General features: G+C 38.8%; 2 protein-coding genes across 5 annotated transcripts; both read left to right on the forward strand.

The window, feature by feature from the left end:
* Positions 1 to 26: 26 nt before the first annotated feature.
* On the forward strand, positions 27 to 782 carry LOC119563040 (low choriolytic enzyme). Its single transcript, XM_037876244.1, has one exon. The coding sequence runs from the start codon at positions 27 to 29 to the stop codon at positions 780 to 782; it is 756 nt and encodes a 251-aa protein (XP_037732172.1).
* Positions 783 to 2,434: 1,652 nt separating this feature from the next.
* LOC119557850 lies at positions 2,435 to 26,414 on the forward strand. 4 transcript variants are annotated; one of them, XM_037870838.1, is made up of 8 exons: positions 2,435 to 2,588; positions 3,304 to 3,440; positions 7,826 to 8,670; positions 13,608 to 14,095; positions 18,114 to 18,336; positions 19,025 to 19,152; positions 19,858 to 20,044; positions 23,752 to 26,414. In XM_037870838.1, the coding sequence occupies exons 3-8, from the start codon at positions 8,271 to 8,273 to the stop codon at positions 24,174 to 24,176; spliced, it is 1,851 nt and encodes a 616-aa protein (XP_037726766.1). In that variant the 5' UTR covers positions 2,435 to 2,588; positions 3,304 to 3,440; positions 7,826 to 8,270; the 3' UTR covers positions 24,177 to 26,414. The 4 variants fall into 4 exon arrangements, with proteins under 4 accessions (XP_037726766.1, XP_037726774.1, XP_037726783.1 ...); XM_037870846.1 differs by having other exon boundaries at positions 19,876 to 20,044; XM_037870855.1 differs by having other exon boundaries at positions 23,774 to 24,179.
* The last annotated feature ends 917 nt before the right edge of the window (positions 26,415 to 27,331 follow it).

Consider the following 27,331-nt stretch of genomic DNA (forward strand, 5'->3'; position numbering starts at 1 on the left):
TTAAAGTTTGGTCACAAAGAGAAGAAATGTTCCTTCAAACAGTTCTGTATCTACTTTTGGCGGTGTACTTCGGGCCCATCCTAGTGGCTTCCGAAGGAATCGAGTCCTACGAGAACTACTATAACGAGATCCATGTGGATGATGAGCAGGCGGAGGCCAAGACCCGAAATGCATTGACATCACCGCTGCAACGTTGGCCTGGAAACAAGATATACTACCGAATATCTGGGGACTACAGTGAACAGGAGGTGGCCAATGTCCGGACAGCCATGTCTAGTTTTGGAGAACAAACCTGCGTGGAGTTCGAGGAGATCGAAGGATCCCCGCCCTCGGGCAAACGATATGTGTCCTTCAAGAAATCACCCAACATGTGTGGAACCCGAGTGGGCTATCAACCCCTATCCTTTGGTCCCCACGAAGTCGTCCTTAATGAGAAATGCCTGACCATGCCGGCTGTCATCCAACACGAAACACTCCATCTGTTGGGACTTTTCCACGAGCAAAGTCGTCCCGATCGCGATCAGTACGTGCAAATCGACTATGATAATATCCCTAGGAAGTACTGGTCCCAGTTTATGGCCATGGATCAGACTACCACTTTCGATGTTCCATATGACTACGAGAGCGTTATGCACTATTCGAAAAACGCCTTCGCCAAGGACCCTTCGAAGCCAACAATTCGGGCTTTAATCGAGGGAAAAGCTGTGGAAAGGGAAATGGGTCAGGTGCGAGGACCTTCAGAGGGCGATTGGACCAAAATTCGACTTATGTACAAGTGCTAGAATTGGAAAAGTTAACTGCGAGGAAAGGGATTGGTAAATAAAAGTAAGACTTTATGATGAAAATGTGTTTAAATGGGTGTAAGGATTTTATATTTCGTTTTTAATATTTGTTTTCGGATGAAACCCATCAAAAATACTTTCTGTTGAGTTTTCTTTATAATAAAGTGTCCTTTTAAATCTTTAACCATTAATCGAAATGTATTTCATGGTCTCGTCTCCAATTGCCAATCTTTCGGGAAAAGCGTTATCCAGCCTCTTGAAATGGGTAGATATTCGAACAAAAAAAAGAAATCCAAACCCAAAGCCAAGGCGAATGCATTTGATTTCGCAGAAGTGCAAGTGTAAGTGTCAGTTAACTTTGGAGCAGACTAGGGAGCAGTTGAAGAAGAAAGAGGGGTTTTCGGATGTTGAAAAGGAACTGCAGCGGATTGGGCATGGGGCCAAGCGGCTGGGCAGCAAACAATCCAAATCCCTGGCACTTAATGTGCACTAAGTGCTTAAGAAGGCCGAGTGTCTGGAGCTGCCTATTTGATCTTCTTCACTCCCATGACCAGTGTCCACCCACTTCTGAACTCTTTCCAGAATGGCGTTGCCTGGCTTGGGAATTAAAACAAAGGTTTTTATAGCTGATAAAGCCCTAAGAAATGTCATCATAATAACGAAGAAATACATTTAAAAGTTAAAGGGCAGTTATATTTTCTTTTTTTTTTAATTTTTCTGAACCTTAAAGTAGGTTAAAGCTTCCTAAATATAAATATAAATATATTTATCTTTACACTAAAAATATTAAAAACCTTAAAACTTAAATGTCATCCTAGCATTTGGAGAAATTGAATCTGTTTAAATGTATTTAAATGATAAGGACACAACAGTTGACATTTCAAAATAACTGTGGGTGTTGCTCTATTGTTACACTCTCTTCTTTGAATGTTCCTGGTTCAAAAAGTCATAAAAGGTCGCAAGTCAGTAATCTGATTAAATATTTTACTTTAATAAGGAATTTATACACTCTACAAAATAATTTTTTAAGTTAAGTAAAGCTAGAACTAGGGCAACTAAATGGTTTCCGTAAAATAAACTGTTTTTTGATTTTTTTTTTTTGTTACACTCTCTTCTTTAAATGTTCCTGGTCAGTAATCTGATTAAATATTTTACTTTAATAGAGAATTTATACACTCTACAAAATAGTTTTTCCTTTGACATTTACCAACATTAACTTCATTCATACAGTTAAGTAAAGCTAGAACTAGGGCAAACTAAATGTTTTCCGTGAAATAAACTGTTTTTTCGTTGAAAATCGTTTTCGCAATCCGTTTCAAGCGCTGAAAATAGCCCGAATTCTTTAAAGCAGGCCGAAGGGCTGTGGCATTGTAAGGATGTCAACAAATGGCCAAAAAATGCTGCCCTTAAGAGAGCGCGGCCTAGAAGAGATCCCCATGCCATCGGGAAGTTCGAAAGTGCCAAACCGAGAGAGGGAAAACCGACTGGAAGGGAGCACTCAGAACGAACGCATTTTGCCCCACTGTGCTAGGCGGAAAAGCTTGCTCTCTCTCGTTGGCCAAAAAGGGGAAGAGGAAAATGGGAGCTTTGGCTGGTCGCCTGGCTTTTCAAGCCGACGGCGCTCGTGTGGCTTTCAGTGTATTCAGTGCAGTCGTATCGTTCGGTTCGTTCTCACCGGTGAAAAGCGGTGAAAGGTCCTGTTCGGAGGACAACCTCAATACGCCACTCACACACGCACAAGTGGGCTCGCTCACACGGACACGGGTTCGGTGGTCGAAAGTAAAAGTTGTCCAATGTGCAATAACGGTAAATAATAAATGAGCCAATGTAGGCACGCAATGTGAAAAATAAGGATACTACTAAGCATACGCAGGAATAATAATGTATATTTGCGTGCCAGGATGCGAAATCAAGTATGCAACACTTAAGTGAAACGGAAAAGCCTAAATAAAGTGTGCGAAAGTGCCAAGCGATCCATGAATATTTAAATACGAAACTGAAATTATATCCTAAAAACAGGAAAGCAAACTTATCGCAGGACCTGCCCCAACCGATCCTTCAACTCAATTCTCACCTGTCAAGGCCACACGGCGGCGTGGAATATTCAAATATATGTACAGCGAACACGAACAAAAATATTATTCAACTTTGTCTGCAGTTTGTTTAGAACACCAAGGTCGCCGAGGAATATTACTCTTGGGGAATTTAAGAAATAATTATGCCGAACACTTGGCGTTTTCCTTTTTAAATTTCGCGGAAAATGTTACGATTTTCCCTCATCTGAATTTTGCTTTTGAACTTTTTTTCTGCCTTCGTATCTCCTTTGGGGCCCATAAATTAGGGTCGCATTCTGCTTAACCCAAAATATTTGCATAAAGTGGGGAAAAAGGGCGAGAAATGGTTTAAATACGGCAATCACGCTGCTGGGATACTTAACACATGAAAAGGGGAAAAAAAAAAGATTTTACAGGCTTTGATAGGGTGAGAAAAATTAAACATTAAAGAACATTTTTTTTGGCAGATAAAAAGTACTGAAAAATTTCCTACAGAAAATTTCAGTGTTGCAAAACGTTCAAAAAAGCATAAATTCAATCTAAATCCAATCAATCAACGGAAATCCCCCACAAAACTGGAACGAAGGACAGACAGCGAGGGAAGGTAAGCCCGATTAATTTTATTGAGCTAATTATCCGATAATTTCTTATTTTATTGTCAAGCTAACACCAATAATCATGTAATGCTTCCAAAAACAAAAAAAAAGTAGGAAAATCCCACACAATTGTGTCATTGTTTGGATTAGGGAGTGGGGGTGGAGGTGCGGTTGTTTTTCCGGTGGGGGAAAAGCGCCTCGCTTATTGTTACATTTGTTTATTGTTTTATTTTCCCTGTTTCACTTTGTTGTGGTCAGCGGTTGGTCGGTGAAAGTGCTCGGGGTGGGGGGATGGACTCGGATTGCCAGCTCAATTTAATTATGAAAATGCCAATAATTTCTCAGAGCTCACACGTGCCTAAACACACATGTCCAATCAACTTATTGACAGTTGTAGCAGAAGGATTGAGGAACCATTATTATTTGATTATGCTAATGAAATTTCTGGGTCCAGCTAATCTGGATCAATGATGGACAGGGAATGATAACTATGTTTTCACTGACTGATTTGCAAAGCAAACATTACACTAAATATTTGAAGAGGCATAGAAACTAAAACACCTGCAATGCACTATAATTTTATCTGCAAATTTACAATGAATAAATATGCAGTTATTCATAAATTTATTACTAAGATTGCCTTAGAAAACCAGCTTAGTCACCACAGATTCATTTCACATCAACATTTCCCATAATCTCAGAAAAGGTAACTAAGATTTTCCTGACAGGTAAAATTGCAAAATTTTTATGCAAAACACTTCTCAATGAATAAAACAAAATTTTATTTACCTTGTGCCTCAGCAAGGTCATATCTGCTGGCTGGAAAATTGAACTTTGGGCTCCAAAAAGTTGCCCAAATACATAAATTATTTTCTTTGTACTTAACCTTTTTCATTGCCTCGACTTTCCTTATACTTTGTCTGCCCCAAATCAGCTTAAGTCACCCAAAAAAAATTCATAAGCTTTCTTAAACATGCGAGTATTCTATAAATAATATATATATTGTGATGTTCATGGGCAACACAAAGAAGGGAAGATAAAAATAATAAAGTAGGCCGTCCGAAAAATGTTGTTTTAAACTTTATAAAAATAAACAAGTCCAATGAGAAAAAAACTTCACAAATATTTTTATAGGTTTCTTGTATTAACTTGTTGGTTTTTGTTAAGCTTGTACTTTGATAAAGCGTAACGGAAATAACTTTTCAAGACACTGCATACGAAATGTATTTATAATATAAGTTCGAAACTTTTCTATCACATAGTAAAACTTTCAAGGATTATAAAGTTCAAAATAAAACACAAAGAAATAAAAATATTTCGACAATGATCATATTATTAGGAGCTTAACTTTTACAATTTTATGAGGAATTTCTTGTAATTTAGCAAATGTTACTGATTTAAAGTGTAATTTAAGCTGATTAATATCTTATGCCTATTTGACCCGAATTGCCATTCTGCTCAAATTTCCAATTTAATCAGATTACCATGCTTTAATTTGTTGTTTTTAAAATTGCAGAAAAAACTTGAATATTTGATGAAAGTGCAACACAATACATTCATTGTGTTTGTTTTGGCATTGACATATTTATATTTATTTAATTTGAATTTTTATGAATACCTTTTGTTCACTGCACAAACTCTTTGCGCGTACAATTTTGAATGAATGCAATATTATGCAAATGTTTGACAAATAGCAGGAAATCAAAAGCAAACAAAAGGAGCAAAATTGTACAGGGAAAAAAAATAATCGTGAATCGCACACAATTGGAGCAGAGAGAAGACATAATTAAAGCAAAAGTATATATGGGTGTTAATCAAACATAATTACTCTGGTCATGCATATTTGATTAACCGGTGCGATGGAAGGTGAGGTCCTGGCAGTCGTGTTCCACTTCTGATTGACCTGACAGCTGTCGCTTTAAATGTCAACGCATTGATGAGCCATCAAAAGTTCACTTCAATTGGCCTTAAGGCACTCAACAAAAAATTGAAGCTACAGGAAAAATAAAACTAACCCAATAAATGATGGAAAATATTACATAAATTAAAAGAATCTTTGGTTTATAGCTTTGATCTATATTGGAATTTTTCTTAATTAAGTTTGGTTGAGGCATTTTAATTCTTGAATTAGAGAATCTTGGTATTATGTAGTACATTATTGCGTCATTATCAATGCATCATTACTGCATTATGGCATTAATCCTAGATGATCATTTCGCAGTATAAGATTACTAACCAAGTAATGTAAGACAATTTTGTTTTCGATGACGTACGTTTTATTTAATTGGGGACCGTAAGTAAGAGGTTTTTGAGAATTTTATTTTAAAAGGCCTTCTGTGAATTTTTATTGACTTTAAACGTCAAATATAAAGATCTTTTCGATCTTATCAACAGAGTAACAAACCATCAATAAATTAAAAAAATAATTTGTTAAGCTGTTATTACTATTAACTACACTATACTTTTCTATACTATACTATACTATACTATACTATACTATACTATACTTTACTATACTATACTATACTATACTATACTATACTAATACTATCAACAGCTAAAAAACTTTTTCATAGACATATCAAATAGAAGTCGATATTTTTCCTGTGTAGGATTAACTTATCCCTGGAAAGGGGCATTGTATGGGTGGCTACCCACTTTTTAATGGAAATTATAATGAGACGTCGGTCTTTAATTATGCATGGACTTGGACCTGGGTTCAGGTGGGCTTTCAGTGGGTGGTGGGTGGTGGTTGGGCAGGTGGGGAGCGTGGTTAGCCGGTCACGCCCTGGCACTTACAACTTAATGCATGGCCATCAGCGTGACGTGCTTAACCCACGACGGACCTTGGCACTAATTAAAACTAACCACCGACAGCAGCCACAAAAAAATGCCTGAGAAAATGGAGAAATTGCGGCAGGCATCACCTTGAAGCTTTTCCTATGCCACTTTTCGACAGTTTTACCCCGGCGACGTCCATTGTTGGCCGGCGAAAGTTTTGTGGCACATTTCCCTCGGATTTGCCACGCACTGACACTCTGAACTGGGCTGCTGCATATTTTGTCAAGCTCTGACATTGCACTTGATGACTTTTCCATCCCCATTTGCCCACCGCCCACCACCCAGGGGGCCACATTTTTTTTGCAACTTTCAAAGTGCCAGGGGGGGAGGGTGGTTTGAAAACTTTCGGCGACTCAGCTCGACAGTTTTAAATGAAACTTTTGCTGTAACTTACACTGTGACGAGTCTGGGTTTTGTTTCATTCGCCAGCGCGCGTTTTTTTCGCCTTTTGTTTAACGCTTTGTGCCCCATTATTTTGGATGCTGTCAGGCACTTTGTATCTCTCCTCCTCCATTGTCACAGTCTGCTTTTCAGCACTCGGCCCTCCACTTTCGTTTGTTGCAAAAATGAATAATGAAAGTTGTAAATAGACATAATACGATCAGCGCTGGGAGGCATTAGTGAAAAGTTTTCACGAAAATGGAATGCAAGTGCTCTCCAGGGTCCCCAAACAAATGCCGAATCGAGTGAAAAGTTATCTCTAAATTAGCCAGTGTGCGTCGCACAGTTTTCCATTCTCGCCTCCTGATCTCGCGATGTGAAAGGATTTATAGAGAAAGTTGCCAGAGGGTCTTGAGTTATTGCGACCTGAACTTTTAATGGGATTTATCAGCGGTTATTTATTTTTACAAAGTTTAAGTTCGTTAATATAAATTGTATTGCATAAATAAATAAAAAAAGAAAATAGATAACTTCTTTTAGCAGCCTTTTTTTAAAATTCTTGTATATCACTGGAAAATTTATTATCTTGTAAAAATTATATTTGGAATATTTATTTTCTCCCTGAAATAGTCAGAATTGCAAAATTAATATTTTGAGTCCCAATTAAAATTCCCAGCTGTGTTCGTTTTCCCCCTCTGCATTTTAGAAATTCCCAAATTCGGGCTCGGGCGCGTTTAATTTATTATTTGTTGCCTTTAATAAAAATCAAATTACTATATTGCCAGCGCAGCGGGAATTTCTGCTTTATCCCCAGAAATTTCTTGGATTCTCCCCAAAAAAAAGAGGGAAAACTGTTGTCGCCAGTTAGAGAAACACATTCATAAGGCAAACAGAGCCAATCCAACAAGACAGGCGTGCCACGCGCCGCCAGATAATGTAATACATATAGAAAAAGAATGTAGGTCCTGGTTGCAGGTGGAAAGGGCAGGGTGTTTTGGTCGTTATTTGGGCGGTTTTCGCAGTAGGGACAACAGCACGTGCCAACCGAGCCAGAGGCACCAACACAAATAAACAAATTTCCATTTATTCTGACTTTGACGTTTGAATTTTTAATGAAATTCCAAACATTTTTAACGCCCCCAAACTGTTTTGTTGGCCTTCTCTTCCGCAGGCAGCTGAATCTGCAATCCTGAGTCCTGGATGGTCGGCAAACGGCTAATGAAGATGAAGTGAATTTGTGTTCGAGCGCAAATTAAATAGAATATAAATCGCTGGAAAAATGGCGGCGATTTGTCAGCCTCTGTCGAGCAGAACAAATGCAAAGTAGTTGTGCGACTAACAGAAGGATAAACTATAGAAGCCCAAGGCCCAGCGGGAAATTCGCGAGTGGATTTTCCTATTTTTATTTGGCTTCTTGTTGCGGCAATTTCACGCATCGCAGCGGAATGATGATGACGGCAGGCGCTAATCAGGCCGCCCCCAGCCACGCCCCACAGTTATTCCGCAAACACATTTTCAAATAGGTTTTTCCAGGCGAAGAGAAAGGAGAAAACTCGAAAAAGGGAAAACCCAAGAGGAGCGCAGGGGGTGGGCAGCCCGCTCGCAAGTGAAATATTATGGCAACTTTTCAAATGGAAATGCGCCAGCAGCGGCAGCAAAAGCAAAAGCAACGAACGAATTTAAAGCAACGAGCAACGGCAACGGCAACGGCAACGGCAACATCCAAAACCCGGCGACAACGACAACATCTAGAGCTGGAGCTGAATCTGAAGCTGAAGCTGGAGCCCTCTGACCCACCGCAATCCAGCCCGGATTGCATAAGACTGTGGCCGGGAAGTGGCCCATCCACCGCCGACAGGGTCGGCAGCAATCCACTCACCTGCAACACCACCGGCAGCAGCAACATCAGCGACATCGGCAACATCGCCCGACCCAGCAGCAACATCGGCCGCCAAAGAGCGCTGATAATGCTCAGCATGCTCGTCGTTGTCATCGCTCTCATATCCGGCAATGGAGGTGAGTCCTGCACTGAAAAAAATATTTATACTTGTGGTCTGGAAAATATATATATCACTTTTCTTAGGATACTTAATTTGACTTAATTTTAACAATCCAGCATTTATTTATATTTAACCGAAAAGAACAAACAGACTTTTTAGGCACTTACAAGGGCCAATACAATATTATATTATTATTTATTTAACAGAAACAATTTATTTTTAGATATTTTAAAAAGTAAGGAGCTTACAGCTTTTAATTCAAGTAGCTAATTTCAAACCAATAAGTACTTTAATCAAACAATTTTAAAGAATAAAGGATTAAGGCCTTGCAACACTTGTGCTTGATTTTTGAATAGCTCACTGACTGGATTTATTATAAAAAGTTATGGCAACCTAAACATGATTATATAAAAATTCATAAAAATTGTCACAGGCTTAGACTTCTTCTTCTACGTTGCCATGCAATTTTTAAAATAAATCCACTCAGTTATTCAAAAACCAAGCAAATGTCATAAGGCCCAAACTGAAAGCTGCAACCGGCTTTTTACCAGTTTCTTATAAAATTCAATAATAATTTTTGTGATCCAATTGCTTAAAAAGTTTTCCATTTTCACTGCAACCGAAAGTTGCATTCCGAATGGTTTTCCTCGTCCTTAATTCTGCCAAAAATTCTGGCCTTATCCACAGGCCAAGCTCATTTTCCATTCCAATTGCTTTTTCTTACGGCAGGCACAAGACCCACAAACATGGCAAAAACGAAAACTTTAATCAAATTTTGTGCTCCAGTTTCTATTTTTTCTGTGTGCCCCCCATTCACAAAAGTGCAATTGTTGCCAAATTGATTTGACCAATTTCATTTATTGATTTCGATTTTCGATATCATTCATTTTGGCCGTTGTCATGCCCAAATGAGTCAGCAAAAAAACCGAGCCAAATCAAAGTGAGCCGGAAAATCGAGAGGGAAAATCTATCAGCATCGAGTAGCTGGAAAAATGAGAGTGAGCCCCGTTGGCTCGGCAGTTCGGTTCTTACATAATTTTTACGTCTTTCGTGTTCTGGGTTTTCTTTTTTTTTGTATTTTATTTTCCGATGTTTTTTGCCTTGTGGGCTGCGTTTTTAGGTTAGGTAATTAATTTTATGTGGCTGAAAAGTCTTGGGAAATCAATGTTTTGGCCAGGCCAGAGGCAACTCCCAGGCGATGTGGAAACTTAGAGTCCTGATTGCGTGGGTGTGAGCCACGAGTGTGTTTGTGGCCTGGCAGGCCTTTCGTTTATTTGACTTTCATTTTTCATATGCCGTGCGCTGGCTTAATGACGCGCCAGCCTTTGGGCCAAATTCGAATGCCGCGCCAAAGGATTAGCGGCGGCAAGGAGCTAAATCATCATTAGGCCCTAATGAACCGGCCAGTCGTGGGCAGAATACGCCAGATTTGTAGATAAGAAACATGCCATCTGATATTTAAATTAGTTCCAATCATTTTTGGGGGAAAACCTGCTGTGAATTGGCAGCAGTCGTGATTTATATTCTCTAATATTTGAAATATTATGAATATTTTTAAATTATCTTAAGTGCTCATGTAGTAGCTATAGAATTCCTTATAAAGCACCTGTTCTTATTCCCAGTTCCACAAAGTTTTTCCTATAAAAAGAAAAGTAATAACGCTTCCATAGAGCGGCTCAAATTACCGCGGCCGATTCCTTAGAGTTTTTCGCGCAATTCCAGGGAAAAATCACCTTTCAAGTGAAGAAAAAAAAAGATAAGAAACACCCCGGGGAACTTCTTCTTCTGGCCAAAGTCAGGCTAAAAGCCACACAAACAATGCCCAGGGCTCTTTGACAAATGACAACTTTTAAATATTTAAATATACAATTCCACTGCAAATCGTTGAGGGAGTCGCAAATGATTTTTAATTTTTTAAGTGAATTTAAAAATTTAAGCGTGACTGTCGTTTCTCCTTAGCCGCTGATGTCTTTTGGCAGTTCACCTCAGAAGACTGGCAAACGCACACGTAACACGTGCACGAGGGGGGAGCTAAAAGTTTTGACATTTCAAATGTTTCTGACAACAGCAACCGCAAAAGGACCCCCACCTTGTTAATAATAACTGTGCGGGCGTAAAATTTCAGAAAGCCAAGAGAAAGAGACAGGGGAAGGGGCAGAGAAAGAGACATGAGACCATGACCAAGAACACGAACAAGACAAGGACGAGGCTACAGATGAGCAACAGGAACATGCCCTGCGGTCTACTTGTGTTCAAGTTGCTGACGTTGACGTCGACGTAACAGACCCGGACACAAGACATAGGACTCAGGACTCAGGACTCAGGACATAGGACTCGGGACTTGGGACTTGGGGCTTAGGACTCGGGACCCGGGACATGAGACATGAACACGGCAAGTACTGCGACTGCCACTGAAACTGCGAACCCAGTACATGACTTTCTGATTCCTGCAGGGCGCTTTTAAGCGAGGTTGGAAACGAAACCCAAAATAAAAGCAAAAACTGATGAGCAATCATGAAAAGGGTGCTAAACCTTAAATACCCATCGAAACTATACCCTTAAAAAATGTGAAATTTAATTTTTAAATATAGTGCACTTTAGTTTTTCCGACTTTTTTGTGTTTTCAGCCTTTAATTCAATGGAAAATCTTTATTTATAAGCTATTTTTACAATCCTTACATTTAAAATATATAAAATATCCTTCTATGAAATACATAAAAAGAGCTAATATATTTTTTTTTGTATTATACCATTAATTAGTTTAATTATAATTTCTGTTATATTATAATATATTTTTTTACAAAATAATATTTTTCATCTCTCAATCATAATATGATCATTCACAAGGGCATGAAGATAACAATGAAGGCAAAGAAATATTTTCGTTCGTGGTCTTATTTATGTTGGGCAGCCAACAGTTGACGGAGCGGTCTTTTGTCCCAGGCAGTCAATTTATTTTAATTTCTAGCCAGAGGCGTTTTATTTATTATCATGTTCGGCCCAGTTGCCGCACCCTGACGCCCCCTATAGTCCCCTATCCGCCCCCCTAGCGCCCACGCAACAGAACATGGGTGGAGTCCTCTTATTAGCAACATTGTTTGGGTACTGCCAATTGATGCCAGCCGGCAGACCAAAGAGCAGAGTCGAACTGCAGACGGCTCCAACGCTTTGGCTGTCAATAGCAGTTGGCTTGGGGAAAATGTGGCAGTCAGGGAAATTGAAAGGGGAGTGCAGGAAAATGGGGGGCGGGGATGGAAAAACCTCCGAGGGAAGGAAAAAGCGAAAGCCGGAGCTAAAGCAGTTGAAGCCGGAGCAGATGATGGAGGATATTCGACTTATCTGGTAGGAACATGGCCAGCGGGCCAAAGCTGATGCTCAGCTAATAGTTCGGGCAGTAAACTGAGGGGATCCTAAGGAAAGAGACAGGAACACACCATAGAAAGAGAAAGAGAGAGAGCGATAAGAAGAGCTTGCATGTGGGATGTGTGTTGTGTATGGGCGATGAGCTGAATCGCATATTACGTGACCAGAACTTTACGAAATGCAAGATTTTGTTCGCCAGGATTATGGTATGCTATCAAAGATTTATTATGCAAAGTTTTCTTAATCTTAGAAAACAAAGAAGGGTATATTCTAAACTCCTTAGGAAGGCAATAAAGGATTAAGTGATCCTGGAAAAATAAAGAATAAATATAATAATATTATTTTACAAGATATTCTAGTATAAATTCTTAGAATTTAAATATTATTATATGAATAAACGGGATTACATTTTTATTTTACATATTAAGCATAGTAATAAATATACAGATCAAAAAAAATAAATGTAAAAAAATTAGAACCTATTTCTTGTCAAAACAATATTAAATGTAAATCTTAAGCAAGCACCATATGGGTCTGTTCTATTCCGTGATTAATCACGGTGACCGAGTCACTGTCAGCATCACAATCTGTTCGGTGGCCTGTTCGATGTCTGGGTCTTCGGGCAGCGATGTGCACAACATGTTTAATCTAATAAAGTCGCTAGCCAGACTTGCCGGCTTGGTCCGTAAAACTGGTGGAGGAGTGTCATAAAAAGACGTTAGCTGCGACGTAATAAGCGTATCAAGTGCCCCGAGATACAACCGAGCCATATTCGAGGGTTTCTCTGGGCGAGAGGAGGAGGTAGGTGCTTAGTTTCTGGCCCAGACGCAGTGGCGTCCTCCCAGCTAAGTGATGGATAAATGCCGGATAAAAATTGCTCGTAACTACGACAACAACCAGTTTGCACACACAAAAACTCACACACTTGCCGCAGGGCTGTGCGGGAAAAACATGAAAATTTGATAAACGAAAAATTGGCGAGCAAACAAAAAATGCGGAAAAATTGGGGAACAGAACAAAAAGTTGGATTTACCTGTGAACAAACCTAAAACTTTGTTTGCCCTCCCAATAAAAAAAGTTGCCAACGTGTGTTCCCGGTGGTGTGTGTGCGTAATTCGCTAATTACCTAAATGGCTGCCACAAAAGGTGAAAAGTATTGGGGGTCGGGGGGATGGCTGTTAAAAGTTCAAACCCAAACAAGTTACAAGGTTCCCCCATTCCAGTCGCTTGTTATGGCCATCGATTGAAGGACTTTATGGCATAGTTTATGAATCTGAAACATTTGTAAACGGAAAACTAGTTTGGCAATTACAGCGATTTAAATATTATATATTAGAATGAGGAATTTGCGGAACTCCTTGAATTGAATTAAAAAATATGATTGTTTGCCTAGGCTACATTTAGCTCTAAGCACAGTCAACATAAAAAATTTAAAATAAATATAGTTTGAAATGCAAAAAGCTATTGAATATTTCTTGGTATATTGCATTGTTATTTATTAAAATGGGAAAAACCATTTAGCCAGTCATATATCTACTTTAATCACAGCACGACTTCTAAATCGACTTCATTTTTCCTTCCTTTTTTTAGTTTACGCCGCCCAGCGTGACTCGTACAAATCAAAGGATATGAGCAGCAGTAATAATGCCCTGCCCAACGAAGGAGTGGGCGGATCTGTCGAGGCAGCTGCTCCCACTGGTGTCGCCGGAAGCGGAAGCGGCAACAATAGCAGCGGAAATAACAAAAATGGCCAGGCAGCTGGCGGATCTGGCTCGGTCCCGGACTCACCTCCGCACACCGAATCCGGAGCGATGACAACCGATGCCAGTCGGAGCTCCGTGGGCAGCTCCACCACCGTCACGGGGATTCCCAGCAGCAGCCTGCACAAGGCCAGCAGCTCCAGCAGCAACACGTTCTCCTCCCAGCTTGCATCCGGCTTCCATCGCAACAGCATCGATCTGGAGGAGGCCCGCAATGCGGGTCCCTACTTCGACAAGGCCTTCTCCAAGAACGTCACCGCCCTGCTGGGCAAGACGGCCTATTTGAACTGCCGGGTCAAGAATCTTGGCAACAAGACGGTGAGTTGCAGCCTAGATTTGTTGGTTTTCACTGAAATTATTGCAGACATCAATAGAGGGGGAAATCTAGTTTTAGGCTATCAAAATGTAGGGCTACCTCGGTTTTCTTATGTTTCTTTATTTTAAAAATTACATTAAACAAATCAAAAATAACATTTGGTTTTAATTTAACATGATTACATTACATTTTATTAATAAATAAATTTTTAATAGTTTTAATTACCAAAATTAATGTAATCCTTCAATTATTTCTGTAGTTTTAATGGTAAGACAATAACCAGAACGAGTTTCCTCGGCTTTTCTCATAAATTCTCTATTCATTTTCAAACATTGCACATGTTGAAAATCTTTTTTTTATACATTTTATTTTTATAAATTTCATTATCTTAATAAGATAAGATAAAATCAAAGAATATTTTTAAATGTTAAACCTTGTTTAAAAACTCGTTAAGAAGGTTGTAATATTTTTTTTAGTTCTATTTGAGAGTTATGAGTCAAATGTTTGCCATCATTTGACAATCAGCCTTGTAATTATCGTGTAATTCCTTTGTCGTTGCCATCAAAATGCGATTTGGGCCCTGTGCATGAGTTGCTGCCCCACTGTGTATTCGTTTTTTTGGCAGGCTAATTAGCACGGTAACTGGGCCCCAAAATGGAGGAGGAGTTTGCGGCCTGCTGGCTAATTGTTCCGCTTGCCAAAGAACAAAATGATTAATTATACCCAAACAGGAAACAGATTTTACTTTATTCAACTTCTCGTGGTGAGCGGAAGGAAATGCCGCAAACATTTCACGAACACAATCTCCAGCACCACCACTTCCACTTCCACTTCCGGTCGAGCCCTTCATCCACCTGAACTATTCAAATGTGGAAAAGGGCCCCGAATTTCATTTTGTTTTTTTTTTTATTTTCCTGGCGCCCAGCAGGAGTGCTCAGTCCCGTTACTTTTGGGCCGTAGTCATTCCGTTTCCGTCACTTCCGGCGGCGTCGACGACCGGAGAAGGTCCCTGCCCGTTTTTCCGATAATAATATGTTACATGTCCCGTCATTCTGGGCATTCGAGGCATGCACCTCCCATTGTGGAGCTCCCATCTCGAGGTAAACTTTCTGGCAGCCTGTGATTAGCCCGGTTTCTGGCTTGTTTGAGTTGCGGTTTCGAAAACTAATTTGCGTGATTATTAAATTGTAGAAAATGTCTGAGGGGCAGGGGCTGCAACCTCAATTTGCGAGGGGAAATCGAGCGGGTGAATGCTTTTCACCTTGAGGTAGGACGATGTGAAAGTTTCAGGCTCGAGCATGTGGGGCAGTCCTTTTTCCCGGGATAACTTCATTAGACGTGTTAAGTGGGATAACCTCATCGACCTCCCCCTACCTACATATGTCTCCTGGAGAAGGAGTTAATTAATTAGGGATAAACTCGTCTAAGTAAAGAGTTTGATGGTGTGAAATGAAAGAGTTTTGTGGGGACAACTTTTGAACTTTTAAGGGGGGTTACAGAGACATCTCGACATTGAAACAAATTACTTGCTATTCCATTTGATAAATAAAAAAAGTTATATACTCATATTAGGTTTATTAAAATGGGTAAGTTATATACCCATAATAGGTTTATTAATAAATGTTTTTTAAAACTCCTTTTAAAATATTTCTGAGATCCTAATTACAAATTATGTTTAAATTTAGTAGCATTTTCTACCTAAATTATAAAAAATCTAGAGACCTAAAACAGCCTCTAAAATACTACCAGACAGCTTAAGAAAATACCCATTTCTTGCTCATCAGCTGCCTGAAAAAAACCCTAGCACATTAGACAACCTGTAAAATATATTCATTACCTTCGCGTGGCAGCTTAAAATCTAATTAGCTTTCAGTTCTGCGGTGAACCGCAAGCTCACCCAAAGGCCACCCACTTCCGCCCGCTTTTTTCCTCCCGGTTTTCCTCTTTCCACTTTCTCCTTTCCCCTTGCCTCGTAGCCCCCTATCTACTCTCCACACCTGAAGTAATACATCATTGCTGCTGAGATTTGGCAGCATCTGGGTGAGAATTAAGCTGGTGCGATGGGAAAATGCCAAGGAAAAAGGATAAAGAAAAATCCTTCTGTTTTACGCTTGGTTATATACGTGTATGTGTATGTATGCTCTTTGCTTCACACCGTCTATAATGATAAACAGCGAACGGATGTTGATGGTCCCTGCATTATTAATGACGTTTTTCATTTGCGCTTTGCTCGGGGAAAGCTTTATGTTTTAATGCCAGACACACACACACACAGCCAGAGTATGAAAGTAAGCGCTGCTTTTCCATAATTCTAAAGATATAAGGCAGAGCATTTATGAGAAAGATGAAAGGTACAAGGGATAGAGAATTATTTATATGTTGTAAAGGTGAATCACTAGTTCTACTTAATTGCTCTAGGCAGATTTCACTGGATTCACAAAAAATAGTCACCTTTTTGATAATGATGTAGGTACTTCATTTCAGGGATTCAATATACTACAGTTTTATGTATTTTCCCAAGGTTCTATTTATATTAAATTATTTGTTATCACGAAAGAATTTAATTAATTTCATCTATGTAACTGTCACGTTTATAAATTTTGAGTAACACAGATACATAGCACGACTTCAAAGTAATTTTTTTAATAAAAATCCGCAAAGGTGCCAGCCAGCTTTTCCTTACATAATTTACATATCATTTCTCGGCTTCACAAATTGAGCTGTAAAGGAAAATTTTCAGATTTTGATGTTCGTTTGGCAAGCAGTAAATGAAAGCAAAATATTGATATGCTTAAAATTTTACGATACTGTAAACAAGCTAAATGCGCATAAAAAAGTTGAGCGGGGTGCGGAAAAATCAATGAAAATTTGCGTGGTTGTGAGGAAAAGTGGCTGCCTCATTCCATCGGTATCACTGCTCGAGGACTTTGGGTGTTAATTACATGCAACTTTGCTTAAGCAGGTGCCGAAGCTTGCCTTTGTGTCTGGCAACTAACACCTGGTCCACGGCCCTCCCCTTTCCACCCCCTATCATCGCTCATAGCTCCTCCTTCCTTCCTGCCAGGGTTTCTTGGCCATTAACTTTGGCAAAGTCGTCCTCGACGTCGTCGTTCATCGTTAGGCAGGATGTTGCTAAGCTGTTGTCATTGAAATTGAAAATTCTCGCAGCTGACGTATGACACGCTACACAGTCGGGCGTGTCCTCCCCTCCCATTTTCCCGCCCACCTTTCGGCACTGCCCCCCACTCGAATTTTTCACACACCCACCCGTGACTTGGGCTACCCCTAAATCAGCGTCACTTAAAAATGTTGCGCCCTTGGGCAGGCAAAAGTTTAGCATTAAACAGCAGGTGGTTGCCAAAGGCGTGGTCTAATGTACACCGTAAAAAATAAATTTTTAGTTAATTTTCATATATTTTTACAGCATTTATACTTAATACTTATAGTGCCAATTTTTAAAATATTTGTAGATTACTTTCTAAGAAAAATAATAAAATGTTTAGAAGTACTATATCAAAAATAATCTATACAAATTTAATAGAACTTTCTAACAATGTGTAAAATACCAAAATTAAACATCTTAATATTATTGAAATATAATTTTTAAAGAAATGGATTTAAATCTATAAATTTGTTAACGATAATATTGGGCATTTAACGAATTTGTTAATTTGTTAATAATAATGTGTTTTTCTCTTAGTGTATGCATGTGTGCTGGCCCTTGTAGCATTCAATTTGTTGGACTAGGTTGTCTGGTAAAGAAATCATTTCACCCCTACCCTTGATCCTTCAAAGTTTTCTTTGGAAAGCACAACGCTTGAATGTAAAAAAATCATATAAAATATTTCGAAATAAATTTGCATTTTACACGTGTGCTTCTGACACAAAAGGCAAGCCCTCAGCAAGGTTCATTCAAGCAGCTGCGTATGAAATTGACTTTTTAAACTGTTTGCCAAACAAATGAAAGCCGAAATCCTAAGTCCCCTGCTCAAACTTTCCTCTTTGCCTAAATCATTTTAGATGCTGCTTCAGGTGTCGTGGGTGCGACATCGGGACATACATTTGCTGACAGTTGGCCGTTACACCTACACTTCGGATCAGCGATTCAGGGCCATCCACCAGCCGCAAACCGAAGACTGGATGCTGCAAATCAAGTACCCGCAACATCGAGACTCCGGCATCTACGAGTGCCAGGTGTCGACCACACCCCACATGAGTCACTACATTCACCTGAATGTCGTTGGTAAGTCAAGGAAAAACTAATCTAAAATCAGTGCTTAAAATAGTGAAACAACGTTTATTTGCAAGCTAACCTATTACCAGTCCTATTAACTACAGATAAGATCCGATTTATAATCCCAAAAAATATTAACATGGTTTAGTTTATAGTTTCAATCCGAAATGATTATAATAATAGCCATACAAATCCAAAATATAATAAAATGCATAGTAAATAGTTTAAGTGCGAAAATGGTTTCTACCGTAACCATTTTCTCTTAAACATTTTGTATTGCTTGAAATAATTTTCAGGCAAGTGCTCTCGAAACTTTGGTTTCTTTATGTGATCAAAACTTAAACTTTAACTTTTACACTTTAAAGTTGGCAAAAGACTTAAACTCACTTTTTTGATAGACCCACTAAAAGTGTCCCTGTCATCCTCTCGAGATTTAAGTTTTCGCGTTAAATTCTGATTGAATTAAATAACAAAAGACCGAAGTGTAAAGGCAAAATATTTTCATCTCCATTTTCGCCCGCTTCAATTGCCTTGCTTCAAAGGAGGGAAAATTATTTTCCTTTCACCTCGTTCATGAAGCGTACCAAATGGAAATCTTGCTCTTAGCTAATTGACATTTTATTCCAGTTAAATCCGCAGTGAAATTCTTCCAACTTCACCTTTATAATTAAGAGCTTTTCACGCTTTTCCCTTTCAGAACCTTCGACGGAAATCATCGGGGCACCCGATTTGTATATAGAAAGTGGCTCCACTATAAATCTCACCTGTATCATACAAAATTCACCGGAGCCGCCGGCTTACATCTTCTGGAATCATAATAATGCTGTGAGTCTGAGTTCCCTAACCCCAACCCCATTTTCATTTAATTTCAGGACAAGCAATTACTTTGGGGCGTCATTATCGCTTTCCCCTTCCGAAAAAAACCCACGAAACTCTGTGAACCCTTTAGTGTTCAATTTAGTAATTTTTAAATTAGCTTTGCCAAGCGAAAACTTTCCTTCTTTCGGCTTTTTATATTGGCAAATGCCATTTAGGGAAGGAAGTGGGTTCGGAGTTTGGGCAAAAGGGATCTGGGGCCTGGGCTTTAAATGGATTTCGGTTTTGCTTGGACTGAACCACGTTTTAGTTTCCACTTTAGGTGTTTTCCTCACACTTCACGCCTTGGCCCCTGGCTCATTGTATTGGGCTTTAAGGGTTGACGGTCCCCTATTGTTATGTATTTTCTATAGAGCCGGCGACGAGAAAGGGAAAAAATATTGCCATTAGTGCCGAGAGGTCCTCCCATTTTTTTATACTTGTGCCCTGAACAGATTTAATTTTATTGTTTTGCTTCGGTTTTATTTGCAATCTCTCTTTCCTTAGTTTGCATATTTTTTCGGAATTTCCGCCTTATCTCCGCCCCCTGATTCTAATTTGCCAAGTGTGCAACAGTGCGTATGGGTAATCTGGACTCGGTTTTATGGCTTAGAAAATTGTAGGGCCCTGGCCCCCGAACGGAAGTGTAGAAAAATATTTTATAACTTTCAGAAGTTCCCCTCTCACCCGCAGATTATCAACTATGATTCGCCGCGCGGGGGAGTGTCGGTGGTCACCAACAAGGGCGACACGACCACCTCGTTCCTCCTAATTAAATCGGCGCGTCCCTCGGACTCCGGGCACTATCAGTGTAATCCATCAAATGCGAAGCCCAAGAGCGTCACGGTACATGTGCTCAATGGTAAGTAAAATCAACGACAACCCACACACACAAATCCTGCCACAGGACACTAACAAATAAAACAAAGGGTCCTGGCAAAAAAAAGGGTAGTATGCAAAGTGAAACTGCGCAAAAAAGTGAATAGCACAATGGGAATGCTAATGGGTTACACGACGAGTTTTGGCCTGGAAGACAACAAAAAATAATGGCCAGAATGGGGCGGTTAGAAAGTAACAGCCGAAAAGGAAGCAAGTGCAGCCAAATAAAAAATAGAAGTCGAAATGAGCTAATGGTGTAGACAAAAGGTTTTAAATTGCATGCACCCTAGATGGTGAACTAAATTCGGGGGTTTAAGGTTGGATAAAGAATAATTTAATTGGATTTTTTGTATTTGAGGTATAAATTTAAAGCTTTTAATTATTTTTTAAAAATTTTCTTAGTGGTATTTATATTTTAGGGTTTTACCTGAAGCCATTAAATAAACCCAAGAGGTATTTGGGATTACTTTAATCATTAATTTTCGCTCGTTTTAAGGCTAAGACTCTTAACCAAGTAAATTGCTGCGCCAAGTTAAATACTGACAGTGGCTCAAGAATTTCAGTCTCAGACCTAAAACCCAGATCCAAATCCCCTTAGAGCAGTTACAACCCGAGCAGAGTCAGCATATCAATGGCTGAAATCTGTCGAAATGCAGCCATAGAAATTGCAGCTGCCTAAGCTCCTCGGGCAGTCCGAGAAGTGACACAAAAGCCCAGAAAGATCCAGGGCCACGCAAAAAGAATCCAGGAAAATGGGGTGCCAAAGAGCGCCTCAGGGAAAACTGAAAAGGGGGAAAGTAAGTAAGCAACGAAGAGGTGACAATAACTATCCAACAAAGTGTTGTTTAAACTCAGCCAAACTAAGTGAAAACATCAACAAAAGAGTGTAAGGGAATCGATTCGGAAGCCAATGAGCAAATATTGATTAGTAAATAGACTGGCTTTATAAGGGAGAATCGAGGGAACGAAGAAAAGGGGGAGAGGTGTCTATTTCAATATTTCCACGTACACTCAGCTAAACCAGACGAGAACTCAGCTAAGTGAAAACTGCTAAAAGTGGCACGTGAAAATTATAGAGAATGAAGCCACGGGTTCTTCCCCCTTTCTCCACAACCCAGCTGTATAATCATTATCCTCGGGAACCCCTTCTGTTTATACTCATCTGCCGTGTCTGTAACCAACCACTCTGGAAGCCATCAATGTTTGCCGAGCAAATCTAGCCAGGGGGTAAATATGAAATTCTGAAGATGTCCTAACTTTTGATGAGTACATGGGGTTTGCTATGCGACCTGTTAGAGTAAAAACTTCTAACAATTACTACAGAGGATACGTAAAGTTTTTTAATGTTCTGTTTCTCCTGACAACATCTAATCTGAATTTTCTTTAATTTTTATTAAAATGCATAACAACATATATTACTTCTTGCTAAGTTATCTCAAAAGCAGAGTATCCAAATGCACTTGCCTTGCAAACTTTGGGGTCTTGGCCTCCTGCTGAATCTGGCACGCGTGCCACATGAAAATTATGTTTATGTTAAGCCCCTGCTTCCAACGACTGTCTAGGAAAGCTCACAGCAGCTGCAGGAAAAGCTGGAAAAGCGAAAACAGCAGTTGCTGCACGCTACTTCCTTTGCGACTTTCACTAATGTCAAGTTGTCGTCGTTGTCGCAGCAACCGTGTCTGCTAGATAATGTCACACGGCGTTGTCTTTTCGCCGAGCACATACAATTATGCATGCACTGGAAAAAAGGAATGTATAATTAAGTTATTCTACATTAGGGAGATATAGCATATAAATTAAATTTAGGAAAATTTAAACATAAATGTATGATATGATATTTAATATCTTTTTATTAGAGAGCATATTCTGATAAATTCTACTCCCTTTAACTTAATTACATTAGTTTATGGCTTACTTCTTAGGGATTTTAGACCATTTATTACTATGCTAATTGTTTAATGGTATTTTAAATCGTTTTTTGTAGCAGATGATATGTTAAACATTTGTTTTTGCTATTGGCGAGCTAACCAATTAAAAATGTTTTTGATATAGTAAATATAATCCCAAAGCAGGTTCCTAACATTCGTCCTCTGTAACCTAGTGTTAGGGGTCTGCATGAGGGGCTCTCAGCCCTGTCGGCATATTGCGCATGCAATGCGCGTTGTTTCCGTTAACTGCTTTGGCACACTTGTTTCTGATTATTATTATGTTTTGTCTCTTGTTCTGCCACTTTCACCATTGTTGTTTGCCGTAACATTTTGCTTTGTTTGTTATTATTATTATATGCCCGTCAACATTGTTGTTTCTGCTGCTTTCGTTGTCATCGCGTTGCAGTGCAAAGTTTTCCACCCCCACAACTCCGCGGCCATCTTGTGCTTACTTTTTGCATTACTTTCCTTTTTATTGCTCATTGTTACCTGTAATGTGCGGATGTATGCAGTACATATAGGGGAAATGCGAGGCGTGGGAATTTTTGTCTTGTTGGGATTGCCGCATCACCAGCGACTGCGTCACCAATGGGGTCAGAGTTTTTGGTCTGGTTCGCCTTCACACTTTCTACTTGCATACTTTCAGGTTTTCCGACTTCCAGGCTTTCAGTTCCATCTAAGGGATGGAGAACTTAAGGTGCAAGCTGGGACTTCCGTTCCACTGCGATCCGATCCTTGCCAGCTGCAGTCCATAAAAATAGTTATTAGGGAGCAGCATAAAGTTTTTTGATATCTTCAGTTCGCTGATAGAAATAAAATACAATGCATTGCAAGTGCCAATGTATTTTTTGTCGAAACAATGATAGTTTTTTTTAAATATTCTTTATAGTAAAATGTTTTGATTACCATTCAAATAAAAAGTGTTTATATTCGGTGAAAAATATTTTATATTGTTTTACAAATAAGAATATATATCAAATTCACAAGGGGTTTAATTGTTATTTTAAACTTGAATTTAAAATATTTTACCATTATTTGTTTTATTTAAGTTTTTAATGTTATCCCAAGCTAAAAACTTTTTTACAATGGGGCTTTTGACCCAAGTAAGCGGCGTTCTGGGCCAAGACTTTCGCAGTGTTGATTCCCCCATTCTGTTTGCAAGCAAGTTACAGGTGACTTTGCTGCTTTTGTGTCTGCATTTGTTGCAGTTAGTTGCAAACAGCCGACGGTTTCACTAGTTTTGTTTGCTGTTGCCTTTATTTCAAACCGCAGAGCAAAGCAATCTTTTTGTTAGTTTTATTTGTCTGCTTGTTGTTTTGACTTTTGTGACAATCCAAGTATTGTTTCGTGCTTTCGGTTTATCTGTGCAGTTTTATTGTTTGACAGCGTGAGCTGGTAATCCGGTTAGAGTTGGGGGATTATGTGGCGTTAAATAGTAAGATTCGAGTGAAAAAGACGTTTAAAAGAAAAAATGCAGAGAAAAAAACAAAAAGAGAGTATCTGAGTGAAATGTATATATGTCTATATCTAACATATAAGACCAAAATAAATGGAATACTAATTAATTTTTATTAGATTTATACCTAATACATATATATTTCAAAAAATATCTTGAAGATGCCATATATATTTATTTTTGAGAATTCACCAACTTCGGTGATATTTTCCCAACGTGCACCATCACAGAACAGACTACTTATCGCCTTTTCAGTTAGCCCAATGTCTGAGTATAAGGACAGCAATAAAGATGTAAATTAAACAGGTGTTTCCCATTCCGTTTCCAGGGGAGTTCCCAGCAGCAATGCAGCACGCGGCACCAGTGCATCCTCGCCCCTCGCCCACTCGCTGTCTGTTTGTGTACCTGTGTGTGTGCTTCTGCAGCTGGGCGCTTGCCGGTGGCTCGCTGCGCTGCTGGGCGCCGCTCTTGCCACGCCCCCGCCGCCGGACCGCTCCGCCCAGCGGGATGGAAAGCGTCCTGGATCGCCGGGATCGCCAGGATGTTCGCCCCTCTCCGGCGACATGCGGCACTTCCTTGCGAGCGTTTTGAGATGGCAATGGCGATGGTGTTGTCGCTGGCACTGGAAAAGTATCCACATGCAACATCATCCGGTGCAGCTGCAACTGAAACTACAATCACGAAAGGAGGCGGCAACGTGTAGACAACTCTTCGAGGCGGACATAAGGTGAGCTCTCCGCCGCACACCCTCCTCAAGGCCACTCTCAACTCAACCGTAAGCTGTAACTATAATAACTATAACGTATACATACAACATAACTCTATTGGCTATTGCGTTTTTCTATGAATCAGCGACGTATACGTAATATTTAGCACAAAAAACCGATGGAGAAGAAAACGTAAAGATATTATATACCTAACTATAGTTAAAACCGAAATCAAGCCAAGTTGTCGCCTTTTTTTTATGTACGACTTTGTATCATACAATGAAGCTATCTAAGTCCTTGGTTCCCTTAGAAATTGGAAATTGTGTAAATAGGCTGCATAGCATACCTAGAGGCGCTTTTTTCGATCGACTCTTTCCAACCTTTGTAACTTTTATAGCCAAAAATTTAGCAGAAACCGAAAGTACCCTTCAGAGAGAACTGCTCAACACTGCATCTGCATTAAAAGCAAGAATGAAAACACAAGAGGTAAACATTTTCTAGCAAAAACCAAAACAGGAAACGCTTCTCGACTGCCACTTTGCGACTGTTCTGTTCCCTTGAAGGCAAAGAGAAATTCTCATTTGCATTTTGCGAAATCCTAATAGACAGATAAATGTTCAACCGAAAGGCAATTAGCAAAACGCAAACTAAAAACATTCAACTTCAAGTACAGGCTATTTCTATAGAAAAAACAAAAAAAAGAATCCTAGAAGTTAAAGCGAAAAAAAAAATGTGTAAAATATTAAAGAAAACTTAAACCCAAGGGGAAAATTTAGCTACAGGTTAAAGCAAAAAATAAAAAAATGAGCAAATAAAAAAGAGACGGAAAGCAGAACTCGTTGAGGGGAGAATTTTTCTTTTGGCTTCATCTGAATGGTTAGAAATTAAGTCATAAAATACATGAAAAGAGAAACCCTCGAATAAGTTGTTTCGTTTCGTTTGTGTGTAATGTACAAATTAAATAAACGTAAGTATTACCGAACGTGCAGAGGAAACGGTTTGAATTTAGGATACAATCGGCATGGAAGGAAAATTGTTGCACATTTCATAAATTTATTTGTTGTTACTCAATGTGAACAAAAGTTAGTCAAGTGTTAAAAACGAAAAACATTAAGAGATATTGAAAGGAGTTCTGGGTAAAACGTATTTTACAGCTAACTACAATTTTGAATTTCTATGATTATTCTGAAGCGTTAAATGTGTTTTTTCCACCCACATTTCAATGGTTTATTTTCAATTTCCGATTCCCACTTTGGTTTGGGCTTTTGTCTGGCTAATTTCTGTCATCACACCAAACTTTGCCATAGAGCACATAGAGCTAACCGAATACATAAAAAGAAAAATAAATCCAAACGTTACAGAAAAAACAAAAAAAAACAAAAACTATTGATAGAAATTAAAGTAAAGGGACAAGTTTCATTAATCAAGCTAAGCAGTAAGCAGAAATAAAAACTAAAAACTAAACAAAGATAACAGACAAAACACTATTGAAATACAGCATGAGTATTCAGATGCTAAACCAAACCAAATCCCGACAGGTTTTTCCTAAGCTTTTTTCAATTACCATGTAAAATATCAACAAAGCATATACACATTCAAATTCTATTCATATGAAATTTCATGCGAGTAATTTCTATTTAAATTCCAAATACAGAAACGGAAAACCGAAAAAAAAAACGAATTCAAATGAGAATTTCCATTGTGTTTGATGAGGCGTTTTATGGTTATTCGATATTTATTGCAAAAATTTTGTCAACTGTTGATTATCGACGATCAAACGCACACACAATATTCTTTTGTGTCATGTGAAATATTCAAGGTGTTCCCAAATCACTTTGCCCAATAAAATTCTTTATAATCTTCCAATTTCACCAGACATTTCGATTGGTGACACATTCTCGGCATACTTAAGTCTAAGAAATGAAAACTAAAAGACCGCATAAAACTGAAGTAAATATTGTATATGTAAATGTGTATTTATAAAATTATGATATAAAGAAAAGCTATATATATATACATATACATAAAAGAAACCTAGTTTATTTAACAAGGAAAACCGAAAAACTGAAACAATGTTATTAAAGCTAAACGAAACCGTAACATTTGAAAGTAACCTTCAATTAAATATGAGCCACACAGAAATACGATAAACCGAAACCAAGAGCGGAAAACCGAAATCTTTTAAAAGTGTAAGAATTTAAAATGTGCAAAAATCGAATGAATGAATGGGAAAACTGGAAATAAAAGGAAAACTGAAAAAAAGTAAACTAAAAGAAAACTAAAGCATATTATGTCAACTGTTAATTGAGTTGTTTTAATGGTCCGGCAATGGATGTGGAAGGGCGGGTTAATGGCCCAACAAATGTGTTATAAATTATGCGTAAGTAAAAGTGAAACAAATCCCGGCTAGTTGCGGACTACTAAAGGCAAACAAAACAAGGGCGAAACCCATTTTTCATGCCCGGACAAAGGAAGTCACGAGGGGAAGGATGTGGCATAAGCGATAATATAATGAAATGGGATTAATCATACGACATGTAGGCCAGCCCGAAGGGAGGCATAATGAATGCCGCGTCCTTGCAGCACATTACACACACATTTACTGGGCTAACATGGGGTTTTCCCCTATTTTGCTATGACATCCTCCTCGATCTCCGTCACAATTTAGAGCCCTTACGCCATTACGTGCAATTACTTTACGTGCGGCCTTACGTCGCTCGTTTTTAATAAATATTAGCACATATTTAAGCAGTAGAGCGCGCGCTGATGGAAAATCAATATATACACACACCTCCCCTCGATTCCATCGTCCTGCGGTGCTGCAAAGTATGCTACATATACATATTTTATTGACGAAAAGTTTCGCGGAAAAGCGAGGGGCAGCCCACTGTGGGTGGACAGTGGGCCGGACTGAATGGAAAACCCACTCAAGGACTTAAATGGGTAATAAGGGAAAAACTTTTATTGTTTTATGTCGACAACAGTTTACAGAGGGGAAAATATGACAATCTTAATTCATTCAAATATTTCATAAAAGTATTTTGTTTTAAAATATTAAATATAGCGATCTTAAAAGTTTTAAAATTATTTCTATCTTCAGATTTCTATCTAAATTCTATTCTAAAGTTTTTTGAAAAAAAAAAAAATATTCATTTCATTTATTTTTTTCTTAGACTTAA

The sequence above is a fragment of the Drosophila subpulchrella genome, chromosome 3R (assembly GCF_014743375.2).
Source record: "Drosophila subpulchrella strain 33 F10 #4 breed RU33 chromosome 3R, RU_Dsub_v1.1 Primary Assembly, whole genome shotgun sequence".
In the NCBI taxonomy this organism is placed as follows: Eukaryota; Metazoa; Arthropoda; class Insecta; order Diptera; family Drosophilidae; genus Drosophila; species Drosophila subpulchrella.

Coding starts and splice junctions, on each gene's coding strand:
- LOC119563040 (XM_037876244.1), top strand. CDS start 27: ATGTTCCTTCAAACAGTTCTGTATCTACTTTTGGCGGTGTACTTCGGG.
- LOC119557850 (XM_037870838.1), top strand. CDS start 8,271: ATGGCAACTTTTCAAATGGAAATGCGCCAGCAGCGGCAGCAAAAGCAA. Junction 19,153..19,857: donor TCTGGAATCATAATAATGCT/GTGAGTCTGAGT, acceptor AACTTTCAGAAG/TTCCCCTCTCACCCGCAGAT. Junction 20,045..23,751: donor CACGGTACATGTGCTCAATG/GTAAGTAAAATC, acceptor TAAATTAAACAG/GTGTTTCCCATTCCGTTTCC.